A 22,523-nucleotide genomic window follows, 5' to 3' on the forward strand; every position below is an offset into this window, starting at 1 on the left:
AAACATTTGTGTCTTTTTTTATTGCTGAAGTGTGTTGAAATTTCTTCTTCTGCATTCTAACTGTACAGACGTAAATTTACTTTTCTTCAGCCTGAGGCTTATTCATTTCACTTTTGGTGTGAAAAGGCTTTTATATTTGCCAAAAATATAACTTTTTTTTATTTTAAAAACAAACAAGCAAGCCCTGTCCAGATTTAAAAAGTAACGCAAAAGTAACGTAACGCATTACTTTCCATAAAAAGTAACCAAGTAACGTAATTAGTTTTTTATGGAGTAACGCAATATTGTAATGCATTACTTTTAAAAGTAACTTTCCCCAACACTGGTGCTGATAATATAGTTTATCTAGTAAAAAACAGCAGCTGCCACAAACATGCCACCGGAAGTGCAGCTGCCGCGATTTGCACTTGCTCTCTCTCAAGTACTTTCCTCTCAAAATAAACACACAACAAAATGGCAGAGGTGAGAAAGCAGAAGCTAAAAAAGTATCTGATCATAGCAATGTGGATATGTTTGCACCAGTTCTGCAGTTCACCGGCATCACGACGACAGATAAGGTAATTAAAATTACACTGTTATGATAGTTCAGTTCTAAGTGTATTTGAGATATGGACCATAGCTATAGGCTATATTTTGAATTAACTCTTTTTTGGCAAAACACATTCACCTTTTAGGCAGTATAGTATTTTAAACTGTATATATGGGCGTTTCTTCAACTAGGGGCACTTTTATCCTTGTGAAGTTGAATAAAAAAAACTTGTTCAAAAGTCACGTAACACAGTCTCATAAGTTTAAATAATTTGTCTAGTTTTAAGGTCTGTAAGAGGACAAACTTAGATTACAAGAGAAATTGTTAATATTTTACATTTTTTCCAACCTGCAATGAACAAATGTCATTTCCACCACATCTCAATATACAGCTGTTATTTAAAAATAGAATAACTTATGCCACTCAAGAATTGTCTGGCGCCGTGCCTGTTTTTGACCACTGCTGAACACGTACAGCACTTCGCTAATTTGCATGCATATTACAGGGGGAAAAAATGTTGAAATGCTGGAAAGTACAAGAACAATATTTCATAACTGCTCCACAACAGCGAGTGGAAGAAAAAATGCACGTAATGAAATGGGTCATTCATTTCTATGGCAGCAACAGGTATGCAATACAATTTTAAAATATGCAATAGGCATACAATTACATAAAAATATAAACCAAACAGGTACCTCATGTAAATAAGAGGTAGCATTAACTTTTTTTCTGTTAATCTCCACCTTTTTATTGACATCCAACATTTTGAGAGATAGAATATTCTAGACAGAAATTAGCTTATGCACTGTAGGGAAAAAAAATAAAAAATTCGCCAACTGAATCCATGAGTTTTATCACTGAGGTGCCATGTAAATACAGACGTCCACATGAGAAACAATTACTTTCCGAATAGGGCTATTGACAACCTGGGAAGTCAGGGAAGGTCTAAGTTTGCTAAGTTTCATTACAAGCTGTTCACACATTGGAAATAAAAAGCATGAAAATTCTTAGCCCTTTACAAATAAAATATAAAAAACATGTATTTTCGGAAGTTCATCCATAAATGTTGTTAGACATTGAAAGTGTTCAGATGTTTTGCACTAGGTTGATGTGTTGCATTGAGTGTTTGGTCTGCAAGGCTTAAATTAATCTCAAATATCTTGTGTGTTAGTGCCATTATGTGGTTGCCTTATAACGGCATAATTTATAAAGCATAATTTAACTACAGGCTTGAAATTTCCCACATGTGCTCCTCTTCTCATGAGAAACAACACATGCAAAAACAAACAACTTGTACTCAGGTCGAGAGGGAGTAAAATCTTCGAGTGGCAGGCGCATTCAGCGGTGGCAGATCTTTGTGGCAGGCAGCTGCTTCTGCCACGCAAAGATTTTACCTTTACTGCTCATGTCTACAAGTCAGCAAAACTTCACATGTAGAAGCTACAATATCACTGAATACCAATAGAGGGCGTGTCAATTTCAGATTTTGTGTTTTTAAAGGAACACTCCACTATTTTTGAAAATGGGCAAATTTTCCAACTCCCCTAGAGTTAAAAAGTTGAGTTTTACCGTTTCTGAATCCATTCAGCCGATCTCCGGGTCTGGCGGTAGTCTACACTACCCTGGGTCTGTGTAATATCATTGCGCCTGCTGCACCCATAGTATGGCAGCAAAGTTCCTTGATTATTATGCAGGAATGAGAGTATAGTTCCTAGCCATATCGGCCTAGAAAATCGCAACTTTTCATTTTCCGTCGGTCTTAGTACATGATGTAACTACAGAAGAGTCAAGTTTTAAATAGGAAAAATATAGAAACTCTTTGGTCATTTTTGAGCGAGATGCTAACGGTCTAATCAGATTCAATGATCTATGCTAAGATACAGCTAAAAGTGCTACCGCCAGACCCGCAGATCGGCTGAATGGATTCGAAAACGGTAAAACTCAACTGTTTAACTATAGGGGAGTTGGAAAATGAGCCTATTTTCAAAAATAGCGGAGTGTTCCTTTAACGACGCAGGGATCTTATCTATGCACAATCAGCTTGTAACACTCCAAAGAGAAAGGAAAACTTGAAATCGCATCATATGACCCCTTTAACTCTAGGGGAGTTGCAAAATTAGCCTATTGTCAAAAATAGTGGAGTGTTCCTTTAAATTCTCCACGTGAAAGGCTCTCCAACAGGAATGAGACAGGGGTAGCTGCAGCCTGGAGCAATGGGCGTGCCGAAAGGAGGCGTTCCAAAAGGTGAATCAGTACAACATAAACTACCCTTAAGCCAGCCCTAACCCTACCCCCCACACCCTGACAGACAGCTTTGTCGACTAATCACGAAGACCTTTCTCCACACCCATCGCCCCAGCCTGCAGTATCCCCACTTGCCACGAATGGCTGTTGGTGTTTAATCATTAACATTTGAGTATCCAGTGAGTTTATTTTCATTATGAGCATCTTTAGATGCTTTGGGTTGATATTTGACAAAAAGTGTTTAGTAGGCTAAGTGCTGGAGTTTCCCAGTTTATCTGATCTAAAACAAAATACTGGATGGATTCAGAATGCATGGAAATATAAAAGAGGTGAGACAAAAAGAATAAGACATTAGTGAAATGTAGTTTCTACCGCTTTATTAGAAGTAACATATTTTACAACTTTGTCTGTAGAAAGAAACTGTGAAAAACTGTTTATATACAATGATTTTAAACTACTTTTAAACAAGTATAGGAAATTAATAATGACAATAGAAAATATCTATGGCTGTTCTAGTTATGCAAGACCAATACACAGTCACATCCTCACCTTAATAATGCTAATAAAAAGTACATTTACTTTTTGTTCTTTTTAGTACATATTCATTTTTAGAAACATAAGACTTCTCATAACCAAGTAGACCTAAACAAGGTGAAACATATTTACAGAAAGGTACTGGAATTTCAAAAATATCTGGAGAACTGTATCATGAGAAGTGAAAAGTTATGAATGAAAGGAAGACTTATGCTGGGTTAGCGAAGCTTAGTAGTACTTATGTAGGAAAACAAAGAGGTCCAGAATGTGCTCCAAAACCACCACAAGCCTTGAAATGTGGTACATGAAGATTTAACAGTTTCATAGCTGCACACTCAGTATAGATTAAGCACAAATACTATTTAAAATAATAATGTATGGCTGAAAGCAATGTTTATGTGCCATAATTCAGTGAAATGGGTGTGTTCCTCTTGGCGATAGCACGAAAACAGCTGTCAGTGTCATCAAATGCAGGTCTTACAGTTGGGAAAACTGAAAAGGGATGAACATACGGACATGTTACAGAAAGCCAGGGGCATCACTACATGGTAGTGTTTCCCATCTCACACCTTCTGACCAGACACGACAGATGTCATCGTCTAAGCTGATGGGGTGGGAACTGCTAAAGATGCAGACAACACTGCATGCTGTATAACACCTCCCTGAGGAGTGACAGAGCAATAGCAGACCATTAGAACCCCGTTAGCCACGTACCCAACACACAACACATATGCTTGCTATCCAAACCAAAAGGAGCTGGAATATGATTAGACCACATGGAAATGCTGGACCTGAGGGATCAAATTACATTAAACTAAATCAACCACACTGCCTTGGCTTCATAAAGCCCCAGAGGAAGACTTTCTAGTGGTCAAGTGTCAGCTGCAGCTGTTCAGTATTGAAATGAAGTGCTTGTGAGGGCTCAGGAACACAGTGAGATCAGTTCCGCAACGGTCATCGGCTCCACGAGTGCTGGTTGGTGGGTTCTGATCAGGAATGTTAGCGGAAAAAAAGTTGGCTGTCACTGAAGAAGTGACGCAGAGCAGCAGCCTAATAACACAGCTTAATACATCAATGTTCCACAGGTAACTGTGGTTCCAAAAATGTGGTTATAAAAAGACAAACAGAAAACAAATTTACACAAGGCAAGACTATAAGGCAGTGACTGGCTGGGATTTTGAGAGGGAACGGGTAGAGCGTTGGCCAGCTCAGGCCTATGTAAGTCGGTGAGGTCACTTAAGAAACTATGTTCAGTAAAATAATTTCCACTGATACAACGCCAACACTGAAAACATTCTAAACACTGGCCTGTTTTAGAGAGGCGCTTATATGCACTGTTGTTATAAATGCTGAACTATGATTTCAGGGTTTTTTCTTACCTTTTTTACCTTTCTCTCTCTCTCTCTCTCTCTCTCAAGCTTTTCCCCTTGAAGTGCTTCACAGATGCCCCTCTACATTCATACAAATACTTTTACAAAACATATAAAATAATTTTAAATCAGAATATTTCACTTGTATTGGTCTCTATATACCTCTGTTTTCATGTGCCGATCTGTTTCTGAAAGCTAGACTAAATAAATATCACTAAAATTTGTAAAAATTCTAATCTCATTATGTGTGTGTGCGTGTCACTTAAAAGCCTGGTGTATAAGTTCTGACTGTATCAATTGCTGATGAAACTGGGGCGGAAAAGGCAAACTAAGCAATCATGAGTTGCTCCTCTTGTAACAGTAGTAACATGGAACCTGAGGAGACCTCACGAGTCCCACGTAATATATTGGGAGTAGTAAGGCAGTTGTTATGGGGGTCACTAAAAACAACAGAGACAGAAAGAGGGTGAAAACACCCCCAAGGCAGTTTGGAAAAAACATAAGACAATAAATAAAAAGAAAGGAATTTCCTTCAACATTTCACTTTTCTCTCAATCTATTTTTTTTTTTTTTTTTAAAGTTTGTTAGTTTCAGGAGTGTCCCCAAGTCTTTGAAATGAAAGACGTGGTATACTTCATATACTTTTTTATAATTAAAAAACAAGTCCATCTGTGACAGAACGTCTTACTTCATTAAATTGTCTTTTATTTTTAAGACAACACAAATTTCCCTTTTACTTTCTTTCTGCGGACACCAGCAGACGGTCTTCTTGACGCAAAACAGTCAATCCTAATCCAATTAAAATCTTGGAAATGGGCTGACAGGTAAGTAAAAAACGCTCGTCAACTCTACTCTCTCAAAGTCACAAACATTTAAGGTAGGTTGAGCTGCTCAAGCAAACACCTGCATCTTCCCATTGGACTCCTGGACATGCGAAATCTGGGTTTGAGCAGGAGCCGTGACGGCTGGGCTGGGGGTGGAGTCAGACCAATCGGACACACAGTGAGGGGAGGGACTGGACCAGGGCTCTGGAGACTCTGGAGAAGGGGTCAGGTAAGGATGTTCACTGGGCACATGTAGATAATGCTTGGGTGTTGCATCCATGGCAGAGCTGCAGCTGTGCTGGGAGGGCGGTGTGGGGTAATCCTCCGGGCCTGCGGTGCTAACGCTCGCCTGTGCCGGGGGTGCCTGAGACGGGATAGCCTGTGCTTGCGAAGCCTGAGGGGCTGCCAAGGCCTGCGGTGGCTGAGTCTGTGGCTGCTGTGGCTGGTAGAAAGCTGGAGGAGGCTGTGCCTGTTGTGGGGTCGGGGGAGTGGAGGAGCCCATGCGGGTGAGGTTGGGATTGGTAAGGGCGTGGCTGTGAAGTTGTTGCGGCTGCTGCTCTGCAATGGGTGGCAGTTTGACCGGGCTAATAGAGGGTGTGTTGGAGATGGGTGTCGGCTGCAGGATGGGCTGCTGGGCATTACGGAACATCTGCTGCTGGTGCATGAGCATGTTGCTTTGCTGCAGCGTTGGTGTCTGAGGGATCATGCCTGCTTGGCTACTTGCTGGATGCATAATGCTGACCATGGGCTGACTGCACTGAGAAGATGGAGGCATGCGGTTGTGCCAGTCAAATGGCACGCTTACTGGACTTACCATGCCCATGTTGAGGCTCATCTGGCCGCCATTCAGCACACAGTTGTGAGGGCCTTGGTTGATGATGCCTCCTTGCATGGCCACACGCCCCTGCATGGAGAGCCCACCATCACTCAGGTTGCTCAGCTGAGCTAGGGAGACTGCAAAAGGACTGGTGCCATCCAAGATACTGCTGTGCACCATTGGAGTGGTAGGGACAGACATGGAGGAGTGGAAAAGGCCTGGAGAGGGCATGGCGGCCGGTGAGGTCGGATTGGTGATGTAGCCGGCGTTGCTGGCACCTCCGCGTGGTGAATCTAGCGAGTCGACGGGGGAGAGCGTGACGGAGCTCTCCAGCAAAGCACTCTGCATGTCTAGCGTCAGCCGTTTGTTGCGTCCTTTGGCTGAATCTTTCAGGCTGCTAGCGTGCTGCCCACCTATGCTTTTAGCCCCTGTGCGACGGTTCTTCTTACCATGCGGTGTGCTTTTTAGCCCTTGGAGGAAGTTGCTAGGAGGGCACATGAGTGGTGAGAGGGTGTGGCTACCAGACAGGTGGTGACCTGCCCCTGGATGGCCCTGCGGACTTCTCACAGTGTTATATTCATCCAGTAGCTGTACAATGTCATGGTGCATGCGCTCCTGGGCGATATCTCGAGGGAGCCTGTCCATGTGATCTGTTATCTCCCTGTTAGCAAAGTGAGCCAACAACACCTTTACAGCCTCACAGCTACCTTCCCTGGCAGCCAAGAATAGTGGAGTTTCCTCCTAAAGATAGTAGATAGATGTAAAAATTAACAACATGGCTAAAGTAGATAAATCCTTCAAAACCCTCAAAAGAATATGATTGTATACCTTAAGGTCCTGCATATCTTTATTGGCACCATTCTTCAACAAGGCAACTGTAGCTTCAACATTGTTGACTGCCGCTGCCCAGTGCAAAGCTGACTTTCCTGTGAAGAGAGAATGGAACCATCAGAAACAATGCAACCTCACATCAGGAGCAGGAAAATCTATCCTTTTTCTTTTCTGTTGCATTTACCGATTTCATCAACAGCGTTGACATCAGCATGGCAGGTGATCAACTCTTCTACCATGCCTTCTACTGCCAGACGGGCTGCAAGGATCAGAGCAGTGGAGCCATCATACATGCGTGCATCCAGGTCTGTGGCACGGTTCCTGATCAGAATCTGCAGAAGCGAGGGAGCCTGTCCATGTGATCCGTTATCTCCCTGTTGGCAAAGTGAGCCAACAACACCTTCACAGCCTCACAGCTACCTTCCCTGGCAGCCAAGAATAGTGGAGTTTCCTCCTAAAGATAGTAGATAGATGTAAAAATTAACAACATGGCTAAAGTAGATAAATCCTTCAAAACCCTCAAAAGAATATGATTGTATACCTTAAGGTCCTGCATATCTTTATTGGCACCATTCTTCAACAAGGCAACTGTAGCTTCAACATTGTTGACTGCCGCTGCCCAGTGCAAAGCTGACTTTCCTGTGAAGAGAGAATGGAACCATCAGAAACAATGCAACCTCACATCAGGAGCAGGAAAATCTATCCTTTTTCTTTTCTGTTGCATTTACCGATTTCATCAACAGCGTTGACATCAGCATGGCAGGTGATCAACTCTTCTACCATGCCTTCTACTGCCAGACGGGCTGCAAGGATCAGAGCAGTGGAGCCATCATACATGCGTGCATCCAGGTCTGTGGCACGGTTCCTGATCAGAATCTGCAGAAGCGAGAATATGGGATACATCAGCACTGACATGGTTTCAATAGTCCAAATCTACTTATAAACAAATATATTTGGTTGTAGGTGACTTTACCTGGAAAACCCCCTGGGCATCAGCTGCTACAGCTGCATGCAGAGGTGTGCGGCCTGTGTTATCCTGTGCGTTTGCATCAGCCCCAGCATCCAGGAGTCGTTTAGCTGCGTCAGCTCGGGCATAGCGTGCAGCCAGGTGCAGAGCGGTCTCTCCAGTGCGGTCGGTCTGAGCTGCAAGCGATGCTCCCTGGTAAATGAGGTCGGATATGATGTTGGCGGAGCATTCTTCTGAATCATCATCTTCGGTCACCTCTGGCTCCAGCCCACCTCCACAGAAGGATGCCAGCATAAGGGGTGTGAAGCCATCTATAAGAAATAATAGTTTGTAAATGTTTTGAATACATTTGCTATTATTGTACCTGAACTTTATCTATGCAAGGCCACTGATCAGGTGGGACAACTGGACCTAACCAAGGAGTAAGAGTAGACAGCAAAACATATCGTACCAGGGCCTCGGACATTGACGTCCATGCAATCGCTGTCAAATTCTCCCTGTGGAGGTGTGAGAGCCATGGAAGGTGGCATACGGATATCTGCCGCTGCCAAGTGGTGCTGTGTCCACTGTCTGCTGTCAACTGCATCCTCACCATCGGACAGAATACTGGGCTCTTCCACCTGTATATAAATAAAGCCAACATTATTAAGATATAGAACTGTTTCATTGATGCATACACATACATCGTTAGAGAAATTATAAATGGTCAGTCACCTTAAGTCGTTTTGCCTCTGGGCAGTCTGTGTCTACCCACTGGTCACTGTGATCTGCCAATAGAGACTCTTCCACTGTCTTTGGCATGTGTCTGCAAAGAGCCATGAATGCTAATTAGTCCTTTTGAAAGGGATATTTCAATGAACTTTACTGAAAATATTTATATTAAAAGCACTAATAATGCATGAAAGACTCACTTCATGCCCAGGGAATCTTGGCCCACAGGTTCTCTGCGGTTCTTGTTACTGCTTGTTTCCTTCTTGAGGAAGAAGCCCTCAGGGAACCAGAGTGTGCTGTGTTCACGTTTGCGGCGGGCAATCAACATGCCCACCATCAAGATAACCAACAAGAAGAGAGAAGCTACCCCTACTAGCAGTAGCTTACCCCATTCGGGAATCTCATCAGGATCTTTCATTTTTTCACCTGAAAGAGAATTGGAAATGATTAGTATGATTATGAAATACAGCTGGACCTATGTAAGAAAGCAATTAAGTTTGTGTAAGTGTGGATACTTACTGCGCACTTCTTTCAGGGGGTATGGGAAATTCAACATCTCCCTAGCAGACAAAGCACCTAGGTATTCTGCAGCACTGTTAGCATTGCGGAAACAGTCATCCGAACCCTGGGAGCAGAGCCTGTTGTCTATATCCAAGTATACAATAGACCTGCAGAAGAACCAAAGAGTATTTAAGGCACATTCACTTTAGTGAAATTTTGGTGAATTTTGTGGGCAAAGGTTTGGTATTGTCAATATTGTAGAGATGCATGAAGCACCATTCACTGAGAGGTTACTTCCAAACTAAGCTGCTTTATATTGGTCAATGCTCCAAGTTCAAGAAACTCAAATCTGAGGCAAAATGCGCATTATTTTGCTGTACAAAGGCGATTACTTCAGCAACCCCAACTTACCCAATGACCTCTTGCTGAGGTTGAAGCTCCCGTTTAATGCGTGTCTCACGTCCTTTATAGGGTCGGATCATGTATTCCCCATTCTGATCAAGGCGGAAACGCAATGTGGTGCGCAGTATTGCACTTAGTTTTTGCAGGAAAGCAGTTTGTGTCCTTAGTAGCTCCTCGGGAGGCAGCAGAACTACAATAACCAGCACGTCTTCCGCAAGGTCTTCTGGAATTTTCTCTGCACAATCCAGTCCATCCCAGCCACACTCTTCAGTATTGCAGCCTTGATCGCAGAGCCCATCTGCGTAATGGTCTGTACAGTATGTCTCATAGATGGGGCTGAGGGAAGAGAGAGTGTATTAGAGAAAGACCATCATAAACAGTCCAATGAAGCACGATTAAAGCTTAGTTCAAGACCTACTTGCAGACTTTCTCTTTGTTCTTGCAGTCGAAGTTATCATAAAGGCACTCTGCATTGTTGCAGAACTCATCACATTGACTATTGTTGAAGAGCCGCCAGCAGCGAGGGTCTGAGCAGCGTGCCCAGGGGTTCGCAGCCAGAGAGCAGTCACCTCCATCCCAGCGGCAGGCGAACGAATTGCACTCTTTATCACACACACCGTCATTGGCCTTGCCATGACATTCAGCAATAGGGCAAGGAGGAGGAAGTGGCAGCAGCCTGGGTTCCTGTTCGCATCGTATGCCTTTCCAGCCATTGATGCACTGGCAGTGGAAAAAAGGGAAGCTGGTTTCCTCTGTACACAAGCCTCCATTGCGGCAAGGTTTGGAGGAGCAGCCCTCATTGCTGCGGTGTTGACACAGAGGCCCGCCAAAGCCCAGAATACAGGTGCAACGTGCACCTCGTGAGGTGAGAGTACAGCTGCCACCATTGTAGCAAGGCAGCTCTTTGCAATTCATGCTCCTCTCACAGTTAGCACCTGCATACCCCTGAGAAAGAGACAAGAAGGAGTCAAGTAGTTGCTTTTGAAGTTTAACAGTACAGTAAACAACGAGATCATAATGATATAAGGCCTGGATACTCACAAGCTGACAGGTGCAAGTGTATCCCAGTGGTGAGCTGCCGGACATGGAGCATACTCCTCCGTTCTTACAGGGCTGAGACTCGCACACACTGAATCTATTCTGACACCCTCGTCCTAAAGACACAATGAAGTGAGAATTTAGAGACACATTACAATGTTATATGTAAATCACAGACACATTTTTCAGTTTTCAGACATCCCTCACCTGTGAAGCCGGGTTTGCACATGCATTGGTAATCATTGGGCAACTGTATGCAATCCAAGCTGTTGGAGGGGTTGCAGGGGTTGGAAAGGCACTCATTAATGTCTCCCTCACAGCGTTCTCCAGTGAAGCCGGGAGGGCAGTTACACCTGTACCCTCCAACCCTGTCCACACAGGTGCCATTATTTTGACATTTGGGCATCACCCGAGGCCATGAGGGAGTTGAGCAGTCATCCTCGTTTATCTCACAGAGGACCCCTAAAAAGGTTATATTAAAAATATTACAGTGACCTTATTCCAACCTATGTGTAACTATGTACACTACCATTCAAAGGTTAGGGGTCAGTAAGATTTTTGTCTTGAAAGAAATTAATACTTTCAGCAAGTATGCTTTAAACTGACCAAAAATGATAGTAATGTATAATGTTTAAAAAAAGTCTATTTTAAATTATGTTCTTCATAGAATCCAAAATAAATATAGTATTACAAAATAATATGCAGCATAACTGTTTTCAACATTGATAATAAGAAATGTTTATTGAACATCAAATCAGCATATTAGAATGATTTCTGAAAGATCATGAGACACTGAAGACTGGACTAATGGCTGCTTTGCATCCCAGGAATAATTTACATTTTAAAATGATTTTAAAACAGAAAATACTTATTTTAAGTTGTAACAACATTACTGTTTTTTACTGTTTTTATAAAACAAATAACTTTACTGACCCCAAAATTCTGAACGTTTTGTATATTTTGATTTTTGCACTTGATGTTAAAAAACTTTCATTCTTTGCATTTACTCCAGGTCAAGTATTTTTTTTTACCGTGATTTTAGAAATCTATCTTACCCAGTGTGCCTGGAGGGCAGGAGCAGATGTAATGTCCCACCAGGTCAATGCAGGTTCCTCCATTCTGACACGGATGAGACTGACACTCATTGACCTCTCTCTCGCAGTTGTTCCCCTCATAACCAGGCATGCACTGGAGAAAAAGCATTTCAGTTCAATATCAGTTCTGAAATATCTTCAGTTCTTCATATTCCTTAGGTAATTAGGCTTTATACTAATGCGAATGATAATATAAGCTATTTGTAGCAGTGGTAAGATGACTCACATCGCAGTTGAATCCTCCCATGTAGCTCCTACAGGTGGCACCATTGAGGCAAGGTTTGTCCTCACAGTGGTCAAACTGGGACTCACAGTAACTGCCTGTGTAATCTGCGGGACATTTGCAGTAGTGCGTGTTGCCAGTATTGACACAGTGTCCACCATGGTGGCAAAGCTCATCTGTTTGGAGTCCTTTGTGAGAGAGTGTTGACCGTTATCAAGGAGAAGATCATGTTTAAACTGTATTTGTAAAATAAAGTCATATGCAATTTTATATACCTCTCTGTCTGGCTGCAACTTCACAAGACACTCCTGGGATGTCACAATAACGACCTGACCAGCTTCCCAAACAGTCACATGTGAAGGAGGCATCTTTCTGTCTGCAGCGACCACCATTCTTGCATGGGTTAGAAGGCCTGCACCAATCAACTGGATACTAAAAGAGAGATAAAAAGATATATTTTATTTTATAATTTATTTTAATGATTCTATTCTATAACTGATTTTAAATGTTTATTTTTAAAAAAATGTATTCTTCTATTCCAATAAATTTTTTATTGAATGTAATTTTAGAAAAATTGCAAGCATGTTTAGGTTATAGCATGATCTGGAATTAATACCTGGCAACGGGGACCAGTGTAGCCTTTTGGACACGAGCAGCGATATGACTCGAGGGCATCTTGACAAACTCCTCCGTTAAGGCATGGCTGAGAGTCACACTCGTTCACCTCGTACTGGCAGTAATCTCCAGTGAATCCTGACCGGCAGGTACATTTGAAGCCGTTGATCCCGTCAGTGCAGGTGCCTCCATTAAAACAGGAGCTAAAACAAGGAGATTATTTGTTTATGAGCTACTACTGGCTACATATTCTTTTAAAAGGTATGAGCGACTTCACAGACTTACCTTTCAGTGCAGTCTGGTATGTTGGTCTCACAGAGTAGGCCTGTGAAGCCTGGTTTGCAAGTACAAGTGTAGCTGTTGACGTAGTCCGTGCAAGTGCCTCCGTTCTTGCAGGGGGCGCTCTGACACTCATTTACCTCGGTAGCACAGCGTGTCCCTGTGAAGCCTGGCAGACAGCTGCAGCGGAATGAGTTTACTCCATCTGTACAGGATCCTCCGTTCAGACAGGGGTCTGACAAAACCAAAAACATTATTAGACCACGCCAACTGTGCTGAAGAAAAGTTGGAACATTTCATTTGTGAGACCAGCAATAAAAACCTGGTTTATATTGAGTTTGACTCACTTGGTGAGCAGTCGTTAATATCTGTTTCACAGTTGGGTCCAGTGTAGCCAGCACGGCAGGAGCACACATAGCCACCCGAAGTATTGGTACAGGTCCCACGGTTCTTACAGGGGTTAGATGTGCATTCATTTATGTCAATGGTACACAACTGACCTGTGGTGGGAAGGACACTTGAAGTTAGACATTCTTTAGCAAACACAATTCTTATAGACTTGAATCAGAATGTGTTTAGTGACTTACCCTGCCACCCGGGTTGGCAGTTACACTGGTAGCCCAGGTAGTCAGGTGTGTGCACACAGGAACCATGGTTGGCACAGGGGTTGGGAGTGCAAGGTGTGAGCAGTTCTGCGCAGGTGGGTCCGCTATAAGGTGGCTCACAGAGACATGTAAAACTGGCGACTCCGTCCACACAGGTACCCCGATTTAGACATGGGCTAGAGGCACACTCGTTGATGTTCACTTGACATAAGTTACCTGAGGATGGGAGACAGCTGTCAGAATGTAGCTATTGGCAAGAAGAGTGAAATGTTTAAGAACTTGCAGTAGGGGATGTTTTAATGCTTTATTAGGGAAACATTACACCCTTTTCAGTGGTAGAGATTGAATTAAATATGAGAGGATGGTCTGTTCTTTTCGGTGGAACAATGTGTAATAAAATCTCTTTTTGTTGTTATTATTGTAAAATGCATACTGTGCTAACGTAACGTATATCTCACCTCTAAAACCCTGCCGACACTTGCAAGTGAAACCATTGAGCTGGTCGAAACAGGTGCCTGCATTCTGGCAGGGGCTGGGCAAACAATCGTTTCGGTCTAGGTTACAGTTCTTACCAACCCATCCAGGCTCACAATCACATCGATAGCTGCAGGAGCAATGCAAACAAGAGTCACACTCAAAGCAAGTCTCCATTTATTACCTTCCTGCTGGTTTTAAAGTTTGTTATGGAGCTGTACCCATTAGGATCATCCCTGCAGGCCCCATGCAAACATGGGCTGCTGGCACACTCGTCCACTTGTGAATAACAGTACGGGTCATGGAAGCCTTCAGGGCACTGGCAATGGAAGCCGTTCTCATCATCTACGCAGGTTCCTCCATTGCGACAGGGATTAGACTGGCACTCGTCAATCTCGTCTTTACATTGAGGCCCTGAAAGGAAGAGAAGTTTATAGTGAGGTTTATCCCTGAATAATCCCCAAACTTACTCTAATTTGTATTAAAAAATATAATTTTTTATTTATATAAAAAATTTTTATTTAAAATTTGGGGGGGGCCGGAGATCTCTCCCTGTCTCACCGGTAAAGCCAGGTTTGCAGACACATTCATAGCGGTTTATGCCATCTTTGCAGATTCCGTAGTCACAAGGGTTGCTAGCACAGTCGTCAAAGTTGATTTCACAGTTGGTACCTGTTTGAGAAGCAAAAACCTTCTTTAATATGAAACACACAAAACCTAATGTAACAAATACAGTTGAATTATTGATACATCATTCCTCACCTGATGTGCCATGTTGACACTGGCAGATATACATGTTGACTAGGTCCACACATTTGCCACCATTCTGGCAGGGGTTGCTGTGGCACTCGTTGAGCTGGTTCTCGCAGCGGTAGCCAGTGTAGCCAGGCTCACAGTTACAAGTGTAACTGGCAATGCCATCTATGCAAGTGCCATGGTGGCACGGGTCAGGCTTGCAGTTATCGATGTTGCTCTCGCACAGCCTTCCCTCAAAACCTGAAGACAAAGAGGAGATGTGTAGGGGTGAATGAGCAGAGAATGGTACTTTTCTGTTAGCCCGACATCTCAAGGGCTGAGCAAGGCGGTAAGAATGGAGAGGTATCAGATTTGCATAAAGTCTCTGCTGCTCCACAGGTTCCTGTGTTTGTAGTTCTTGCCTGTCAGGAACAATTTTCCTTCTGCGGACCATTATTGCACAAGCTAGGTGAGACGAAATTGCATTGTCCTCATTCCTACTATTTCCATATTCTTACTGTCTTCTCATGACCACCGTAGCTCACAAAGTCTGCATGAGTGATTCAATGCCCTTTATTTGTGTTTTTGTCTGGGGTGTAAATACTTCCTTGGTTTCGCTTGTACCCTTTATCCTTCTTTACCAGCACCCCCTTGACTGCCCCCCCTTGCTTTTTTGGTCTGAAAATGTCTCTCCTCTTACCCTAGTCTCAATTCGTTTTTTTTTTCTCTTTTCTGTCTGATACCTCCGTTTCCTTCTTTCTCTCTCTTGTGAAAGGTTCTACAGTTTGGAGTCTCTGTTCCCGTGGTTTCCATGCCGACAGGCTGTCAAGGCAGCGGCCTTGTGAGGAGCAGGGCAGGGCTGGGCTGTGGTGGTGAGAGAGAAAGAGAGAGAGCCCTTCACAGGCCTCACAGACCTGCTTTTGTCCCCTCGAGCAGCAGGACAATACCCTACGTCCCAGCTAACGGGACAGCTCAGCAGAGGGGAATTGGAGCACGGAGAATACCAAACAGCAGGCTGCTTCAGACAATACACAAACTCCATGTCTGTGCTTTCTAAAAGCCTAGCGACACATGCAGTATGTACTGTATCTTCAGCCCAAAACATTCACATTCAAGTTCATGCTAATTTGTTGGATAAATGAAAACCAGAAAACCAGAAACCATACAGGCCATTCCTACAGGCACAACTATGTGAAAATGAATGTTGGGAGCTTTGGTTGTGCCATACGGTGCTGTGTGGGTATGCATTGTGGGTTACAGATGAACAGATGTCAGGGTGATGACCGAGCATAACCCCACTCGTCAGCAGCTGCCGGCCTTGGTGACCCTGTGACATTGGGGTCTGCAGGGCAAAGGAGGGGGATTTGGGGCTTCTCGTCAGCCTGCCCAGCAGTATGATCATAGAAACAAGAAGCATTTGACCCTGAGATCATTACATTCAGGTGTATGGATCTAGTCAGTGATGATGATTTTGACTTTGAACCCTGAAGGGCTCCACAAAGCTCTTGCACAGCAGGCACACACAATCAGACAAACATCTTCATTTAGCAGCTTACCTTCAGCGCAGCGGCATTCGTACCCATTGGGACGGTCAATGCACTTGGCTCCATTTTGGCAGGGAGTGCTGGCGCACTCATCAATGTCGATCTGACACATGGTGCCAGTAAACCCTGGGACAGGCAAACATAGGGGTTAGAGGTCAGTCTGAGGCAGCAGAAGTGAGCTCCACACACTGGTCGGGTCATTAGGTTCAGCTTTGGGGGCAGTAGAGCTCGGTCTAGTTGGAGATGTCTGCACCTTGGCTTATTTGGAGCTAAAGCGAAATTGAGATTTCAAAGAAGGTTCGCTGAATCTCCATTTTAATTTATGATCTTAGTGGTGTATATCATTATTAACATACACTGTGGCTTGATTCTCTTCCAGACTGTTGATAAACAGAATTTAAAACATCTGATTTGGAGCGAATACTAGAGTTTTAGAATATGCCCAGGTTTTTCATTCTCTGAATCCATCCAACAATCACAATCTAGCCTGTACTAGGTTTGAAAATGTTTTTATCAATAATATTCTAGATATGATTTGTGCGTGTGGATAATTTTTGAGAACTATGTCTAAATATTAACTGGCCTATTATATGTATATTGGCAGACATTAATCAAGTTTCTTCACATTTTTGCAGCGATTAAAATGACATTATCTGGAAAATGAGCAGTTGTGTAGGCACTGAGGGGGCAGTGGGCCTTCAACACTGACTGATATCCCTTGTCTGGGAAAACGTGCTAGTAAGTACATAAAAAAGGATGGGGCCCCACAGAAATGTTCATTTCTGCATCTTTAGAGGGTATTGTGTTGATTAACAGTGTTATGATGGGATCTATGTTGATGCCTAGGGCAGAAGGTTAGAGGGGGAGATGCTAGAATTGTTTTCTTCGAGGCCAGCGGCCCTCCCTCTTTCCTTGCACAAACGCTACCGGCTCAATAGCTAAATGGGGGGTGCGGGGTTGTCTGCCCCAGATGTAAATTGCGGACATGGAAAAGAATCTCATTAGCAGGGCTGCTGTTCCCCCCCACCACCTCTATGCAGAGGGAGACGGGTGAGACTGCTGTCCCTTCTCTATGGACAAGTTGGGAAGAGGAGGGGTGCTTGTGTAGAGGGGCCACAATGGTGTCTTTGTTTGGGCACGCAGTTGCATAGCGCTCAAAACCTCACTCTAATGAGTAATAACGCAAAAACTAGGGGGCAAAGTTGGGTTTAGCCTGATATTACATGAATCAAGATTGTATATTAAGCGACCACACAAGTGAACTTTTTGGATTCTTTTGACACATATCGTTGGTCTGGTGATACTGGGAAAATTAAGTTTCTTACCTGGCTGACAGGTGCAGGTGAAGCCATTGACCATGTCTCGGCAGATGCCATCATTTACGCAGGGGTTGCTCTCACATTCGTCAACATCCACCTCACAGAACTTCCCCTGATAGCCTGGTAGAGAGACAGCCAGAGTGAAACACAGTTCTAACCCTCGATGCATTGAAGACAGATCTCAGACTGCAGTTTCTCACAACACAGGGGCCCACAGACGCACACTGAGATGTTCTGCTACACTGCACCCTACAGCAAGTTCATGTTTCTGAGGAAATGGAGAATTGCTCCATCTATGCAAACTGGGGCCCCTTCTTTGACTAGAAGCACCACACCCTACTGTCCGCAGGACGCCCTGTGGTCATCTCTCCATTGAGAACACACATGTTCTATAATCAGCAGAGTGCTGCTCTTGTGTGTCACCCCATTAAGGTGAAACAGAGTGTGGGCCGGGGCTAGAGCACTGACGGCAGCATGGAATCAGAAAGAATTGGCCCCTCCATGTGAGCCAGGGCCAAGTCGGCAATGATAAGGAGGGTGGGGAAGAAGAGGTGTCTGTAGAATTGAAAGGGGTATGAGCAGAAGTGGGGGGAGGGGATGAAAGTGCTGGGAAAAAGTTTGCTCTCTCTCTATGTGCGAAGGGCGAGGAACGGAGCACAGAGGGGCCCCATTGTTCCACTCCATTCCCACCACTCAAGATCTCATTATAATTCACTGCACACTCCTCCCCCTCTCTCCCAGATTGCCCAATACACCCCGCTCCCAGCGCCAATTTGTATAGTTCCCCAAAATACCCAAAGATGCATGTCGTGCAAGATACAAGTTTTTACCGAACGTGTGCTGAAGACACAAAGCCAATATTGGTCTGTGGTTTCTGTGACTTACCCATGTGGACTGTGCTTTTCTATTTCAATTGATTACTCCTCCTCAAATGACCATTATGTGGTACGTTATTACATAACGAAACCTCCTCTGGCCTTTGCATGTTTTCTTAAGTAGGTCTACACAGTCATACAGTCTGGAAGTCCACAATGATTAGAAGCAGATTTAATGTTTCTGAGTAAGTCAAGGTCAAGTTCACTGACATACCAGGCATACAGATGCATGTGAACTCGCCGATGCGGTCCAGGCAGGTGGCGTCGTTCTGGCAAGGCATGGAAAGACACTCGTTGATATCAATCTCACAGCGAGGGCCAGTGTAGCCCCGTCCACACTGGCACTGAAATGAGCCCTCCGTGTTTACACACTTCCCAAAATGCTCACAAGGGTTGGCACCTGGCACACAAAAGAGAAAGAGGAGTCAGTTAATACTTGCACACTCTACTGACAAAGACAAAAATAGGAAGAGACAGAAAGAATCAAGGAGAAAGGGAGGCATTCACAATGCAGTAAATTTACCAATGGAACATTCATCCATGTCTTGGTTGCAGGCTCCACCAACAAAGCCAGCAGGGCAGGTGCAGATGGCGCGGCCGTTCAGAGGGTTAGTGTCACACACTGCCCCCTCATTGCAGGGGTTACTGACACAAGCATCATCCAGATGACAGAGCAGACCTGCAGGGACAGTAGAATGTGACTCTGAGGACAATGGACAAAACATAAAAATAAAGAGTGATGTCAAAGAAAGTCATACCAGTTTTGCCCACTGGGCACTCGCAGAAAAAGGAGGCCACGCGGTCATGACACGTGGCCCCGTTGAAGCAGACAGCCGTAGCACAGTCGTCAATGTTCTCACTGCAGTCGTCCCCAGTCCAGCCATTGACACATACACAGGTGTGCCCTCCAATAGTGTTAAAGCATGTGCCACCATTGTGACAAGCATTGGGCTGCATGAGACACTCGTTGACATCCTCAGCACAATACTGGCCTAAGGACAGAAAGACCAATGTCAAGTTATTTTAATTAGAAAATTAAAAGTAAACATGTAAAAAAAGGTGCGTATTTACCTGTCCATTCAGGCAGACACTGACAATTGTACGTGTTGACACCATCTACACAGATCCCACCATTCATGCACTTGTGTCCAGGGCAGTCATCCATGTTCTCCTCGCAGTTGTGTCCCCTGAAGCCTAGGCGGAGAAATGAAATGATATGACACAGGAAACAGGGAGGTAACTGTAGTAGTTATAATATCTGATCTATTCCTCACTTCCCCGGCACACCTAATAACTTCCACTCAATCCTGCTCCAAAACTATTGATAAATTGATGTACACAGTAAAGTGAGCAGTAAAAAGGTTCAGTGGGTGTTGAGTGTTTACATATTCTCACGGCGGTTCCCACAGCGGCAAAGCCAGGACCTGACAGAGCTCTGCTCCAGAGGGCCATACTCCCTGCCATGTTTGCTTGTTTTATAATCTCTCACGGTTTCAATGACTTCCTCTTTGGCAAGAGACATTTCCTGCTTGCTCCCCAGAGGGGAGCAGAAAGGCCATAAAGTAAATTCCTGCCACAGCAGCCCACTCGCTTTCTCTCTTCCACGCTTTGACTGTCTTGCTCACTTATTCTCCAGTGTATCCTTCTCTCACTCAGTCTGAGCTATTTATAGCAAAGCATGAGGTATCACTGCCTGGAAAGTCCAGAAGCTTTGGGAAACCCCGAATCCGAGGGATGAGAATGAGTATGGGAACATGATAAAGGGTGTGTGTCTACATGAATGCCTGCAAGTTTTTTGTCTGTTTGTACCTGGCAAGCAAGCACACTCGTAGGTGTGGTCACCGGTCTGATGGCAGGTGCCCCCATTGAGACACTGTGAGGGGGCGCAGGGCTGGGTGGGCACCTCGCATGTGTGCCCGCTGTACCCAGCAAGGCACTCACAGCGGAATGAGCCGTGTGTGTTCATGCAGATGCCACCGTTAAGGCACTTTCCGGGTTTGCGGCATTCATCAATATCATTGCGACAGTTCTTGCCCTGATACCCAGGTGGGCATGAGCAGTTGTAGTGATTATTCCAATTGGTGCAACGGGCACCATTGGCACAGGGATTTGTGGCACATGCATCAATCAGGGAACAATCCTGACCTGCAAACACAAGAAGCGTTATTCACAAACAGACCTATATTTTCCACAAACTGTATATCATGACAACATGAAGACACCCTCATCCTTACCTCTGAACCCCCTCTGACACACACAGGTGAACTGTGGGATTCCGTTGGCCACCTGGCTCTTGCAAGCTGCTCCATTTAGACAAGGCGAGCGATGACAGGGGTCCAGATGCTGACAGAGCAAACCAATATAACCAGGTCGGCATCTGTCGAGGGGCACAAATTTAAAACATGAACACCGGAATATAGAAGCATTTTAGTGGGACATCAAAAAATTTTATCAACAGCCCAGGTCAAGTATCTCACCCAATTCATGCGCAGAACATCTAACCACTAAATATTAAATATCTTATTATAATACAAAGTTAGTGAGCAGGTGATAACACACACAGGCACAAACATAGAAAAATAGTCAATTTCATGCTATCAGCCAGATGTTGCATATATGCTTGCCTTGACTATAACAGCAGAGCATACTTTCCACAGTCTACTGAAATTCTAATCCGGAAAGCATGCTTCTCTCCATGCTAGTTTGCATTCCAGGATTATTACAGATTTTCCAATCTCTCCGCTGCATTCAATAGTAAAGCACGGTTGTGAATGACAGAATTACCTGTGTTTACCCATGAGACCTTGCAAACTGTATACAATGTTCAATGTGTTAACTTCACAATGGAGACCACTCAAAAGACAGTAGACAACAAACCATAGGTATGAGATGGTGGTCAAGCCACTTTGTGGCAGTTGAATACAGTTCTTTCTGCTCTAATTCTATGCTTTTCAGTGCAGGACGGTTATCTTGATGGATATTTGAGTGGGACCTGAAACTGAACAGGTACGATAAAATAAACAATTTTTTCTTAATAAAGGCAGTCCCTCTCATGGGTTCTGGGGCCTTTGGTAAGCTAGGCTTGAGAAGCCAGTGTGTGTTGGGTAACCCTACACCCACACAGGGAGCCCCGCCACAGGATGAACTCCCACATCAAAAACACCGTTTGAAGCTGATGACAAGCACTGGGATGGTCTGTTCTCCCTGTTTCCCCCCTCAGGCCCTCTCTATCTTTTCACTGTAAAACAACCCCTGGGCAGAGACAACAATGGCTTTTCCTCCTCTTTCTGTTACAGGGTGACCACTTTTTTACACTGAGCTATCTGCCCCTTTGTTGTTTTGCTTCTTTTGTGGCTGGCGTCTCCTCCCCCACACTTATTTGAAGCAGTTTCTCTCTGACCTCAGAGAGGGTTTCAAATAAGGGCTTGGCCTATAGGGGGTGCCATTTTAGACCACAGCGAGAGCGTGTTAGCCTTTTAGGAAATGTAAGGTCCATTCAAGCATTTTATCAAAACCAGAGATACTTTTAACTGTGGTGTCAAATGTTTTTCTACCTAGCAAGACAATAGAGGATGACGCCACAGTGTTCTGCTGTTTGGAGGACACACCTACAGAAATGTTTCACATGGGAGTATTATACTATTCTAGAACTGGAACCAAAAAACAGATATAAGAGAACTAAGCTTAAGCTTGCAATCTCAAGTTGCTGCCGTCAGGAATCCCAAGTCTTATGATTAAAGTAGGGATGTTCATTTCGGTTATTTTTCCTAACCGACAACCGACGCTAGTTAACCGATTGTTAACCGTTAACCGACAAGATTATTTAAAATTACAATTGAATTAAATTAGAAAGGATAAGTGTCTGTGACCCGTTAAAAATACTAACATTTGTTTCCCGGGGATTAATTTTACATGCGCAAAAAGCAGCAAACAACAGAACATGAGATTTCAAATGGCCATCATATCACATCACGCACCTGCAGCGCTTCTGC

General features: G+C 44.1%; 1 protein-coding gene across 2 annotated transcripts in view; it reads right to left on the reverse strand.

Annotated features, from left to right (window-relative positions):
• Window positions 1–3,672: 3,672 nt before the first annotated feature.
• LOC107711261 (neurogenic locus notch homolog protein 2-like) overlaps window positions 3,673–22,523 on the reverse strand; it is a 37,162-nt gene continuing 18,311 nt past the window's right edge. For both annotated transcript variants that reach the window (XM_016516226.1, XM_016516225.1), the window contains exons 3-34: window positions 20,766–20,908; window positions 20,341–20,676; window positions 19,603–19,725; window positions 19,290–19,523; window positions 19,055–19,210; window positions 18,746–18,931; window positions 17,663–17,776; window positions 16,350–16,463; window positions 14,821–15,054; window positions 14,620–14,730; window positions 14,280–14,472; window positions 14,043–14,188; window positions 13,567–13,800; window positions 13,327–13,479; window positions 12,986–13,214; window positions 12,702–12,903; window positions 12,361–12,517; window positions 12,089–12,273; window positions 11,824–11,956; window positions 10,976–11,230; window positions 10,772–10,884; window positions 10,149–10,675; window positions 9,740–10,066; window positions 9,347–9,495; window positions 9,028–9,253; window positions 8,831–8,921; window positions 8,568–8,736; window positions 8,123–8,427; window positions 7,878–8,025; window positions 7,691–7,788; window positions 7,500–7,603; window positions 3,673–6,955 (exon numbers count right to left, since the gene is read on the reverse strand). In XM_016516226.1, coding sequence (XP_016371712.1) covers window positions 5,569–6,955; window positions 7,500–7,603; window positions 7,691–7,788; window positions 7,878–8,025; window positions 8,123–8,427; window positions 8,568–8,736; window positions 8,831–8,921; window positions 9,028–9,253; window positions 9,347–9,495; window positions 9,740–10,066; window positions 10,149–10,675; window positions 10,772–10,884; window positions 10,976–11,230; window positions 11,824–11,956; window positions 12,089–12,273; window positions 12,361–12,517; window positions 12,702–12,903; window positions 12,986–13,214; window positions 13,327–13,479; window positions 13,567–13,800; window positions 14,043–14,188; window positions 14,280–14,472; window positions 14,620–14,730; window positions 14,821–15,054; window positions 16,350–16,463; window positions 17,663–17,776; window positions 18,746–18,931; window positions 19,055–19,210; window positions 19,290–19,523; window positions 19,603–19,725; window positions 20,341–20,676; window positions 20,766–20,908 — 7,282 coding nt within the window. In that variant the 3' untranslated portion in view covers window positions 3,673–5,568. The remainder of the gene's footprint in view (window positions 6,956–7,499; window positions 7,604–7,690; window positions 7,789–7,877; window positions 8,026–8,122; window positions 8,428–8,567; window positions 8,737–8,830; window positions 8,922–9,027; window positions 9,254–9,346; window positions 9,496–9,739; window positions 10,067–10,148; window positions 10,676–10,771; window positions 10,885–10,975; window positions 11,231–11,823; window positions 11,957–12,088; window positions 12,274–12,360; window positions 12,518–12,701; window positions 12,904–12,985; window positions 13,215–13,326; window positions 13,480–13,566; window positions 13,801–14,042; window positions 14,189–14,279; window positions 14,473–14,619; window positions 14,731–14,820; window positions 15,055–16,349; window positions 16,464–17,662; window positions 17,777–18,745; window positions 18,932–19,054; window positions 19,211–19,289; window positions 19,524–19,602; window positions 19,726–20,340; window positions 20,677–20,765; window positions 20,909–22,523) is intronic.

The sequence above is a fragment of the Sinocyclocheilus rhinocerous genome, unplaced genomic scaffold (genome assembly GCF_001515625.1).
Source record: "Sinocyclocheilus rhinocerous isolate Xijiao unplaced genomic scaffold, SAMN03320098_v1.1 scaffold115, whole genome shotgun sequence".
NCBI classification, from domain to species: domain Eukaryota; kingdom Metazoa; phylum Chordata; class Actinopteri; order Cypriniformes; family Cyprinidae; genus Sinocyclocheilus; species Sinocyclocheilus rhinocerous.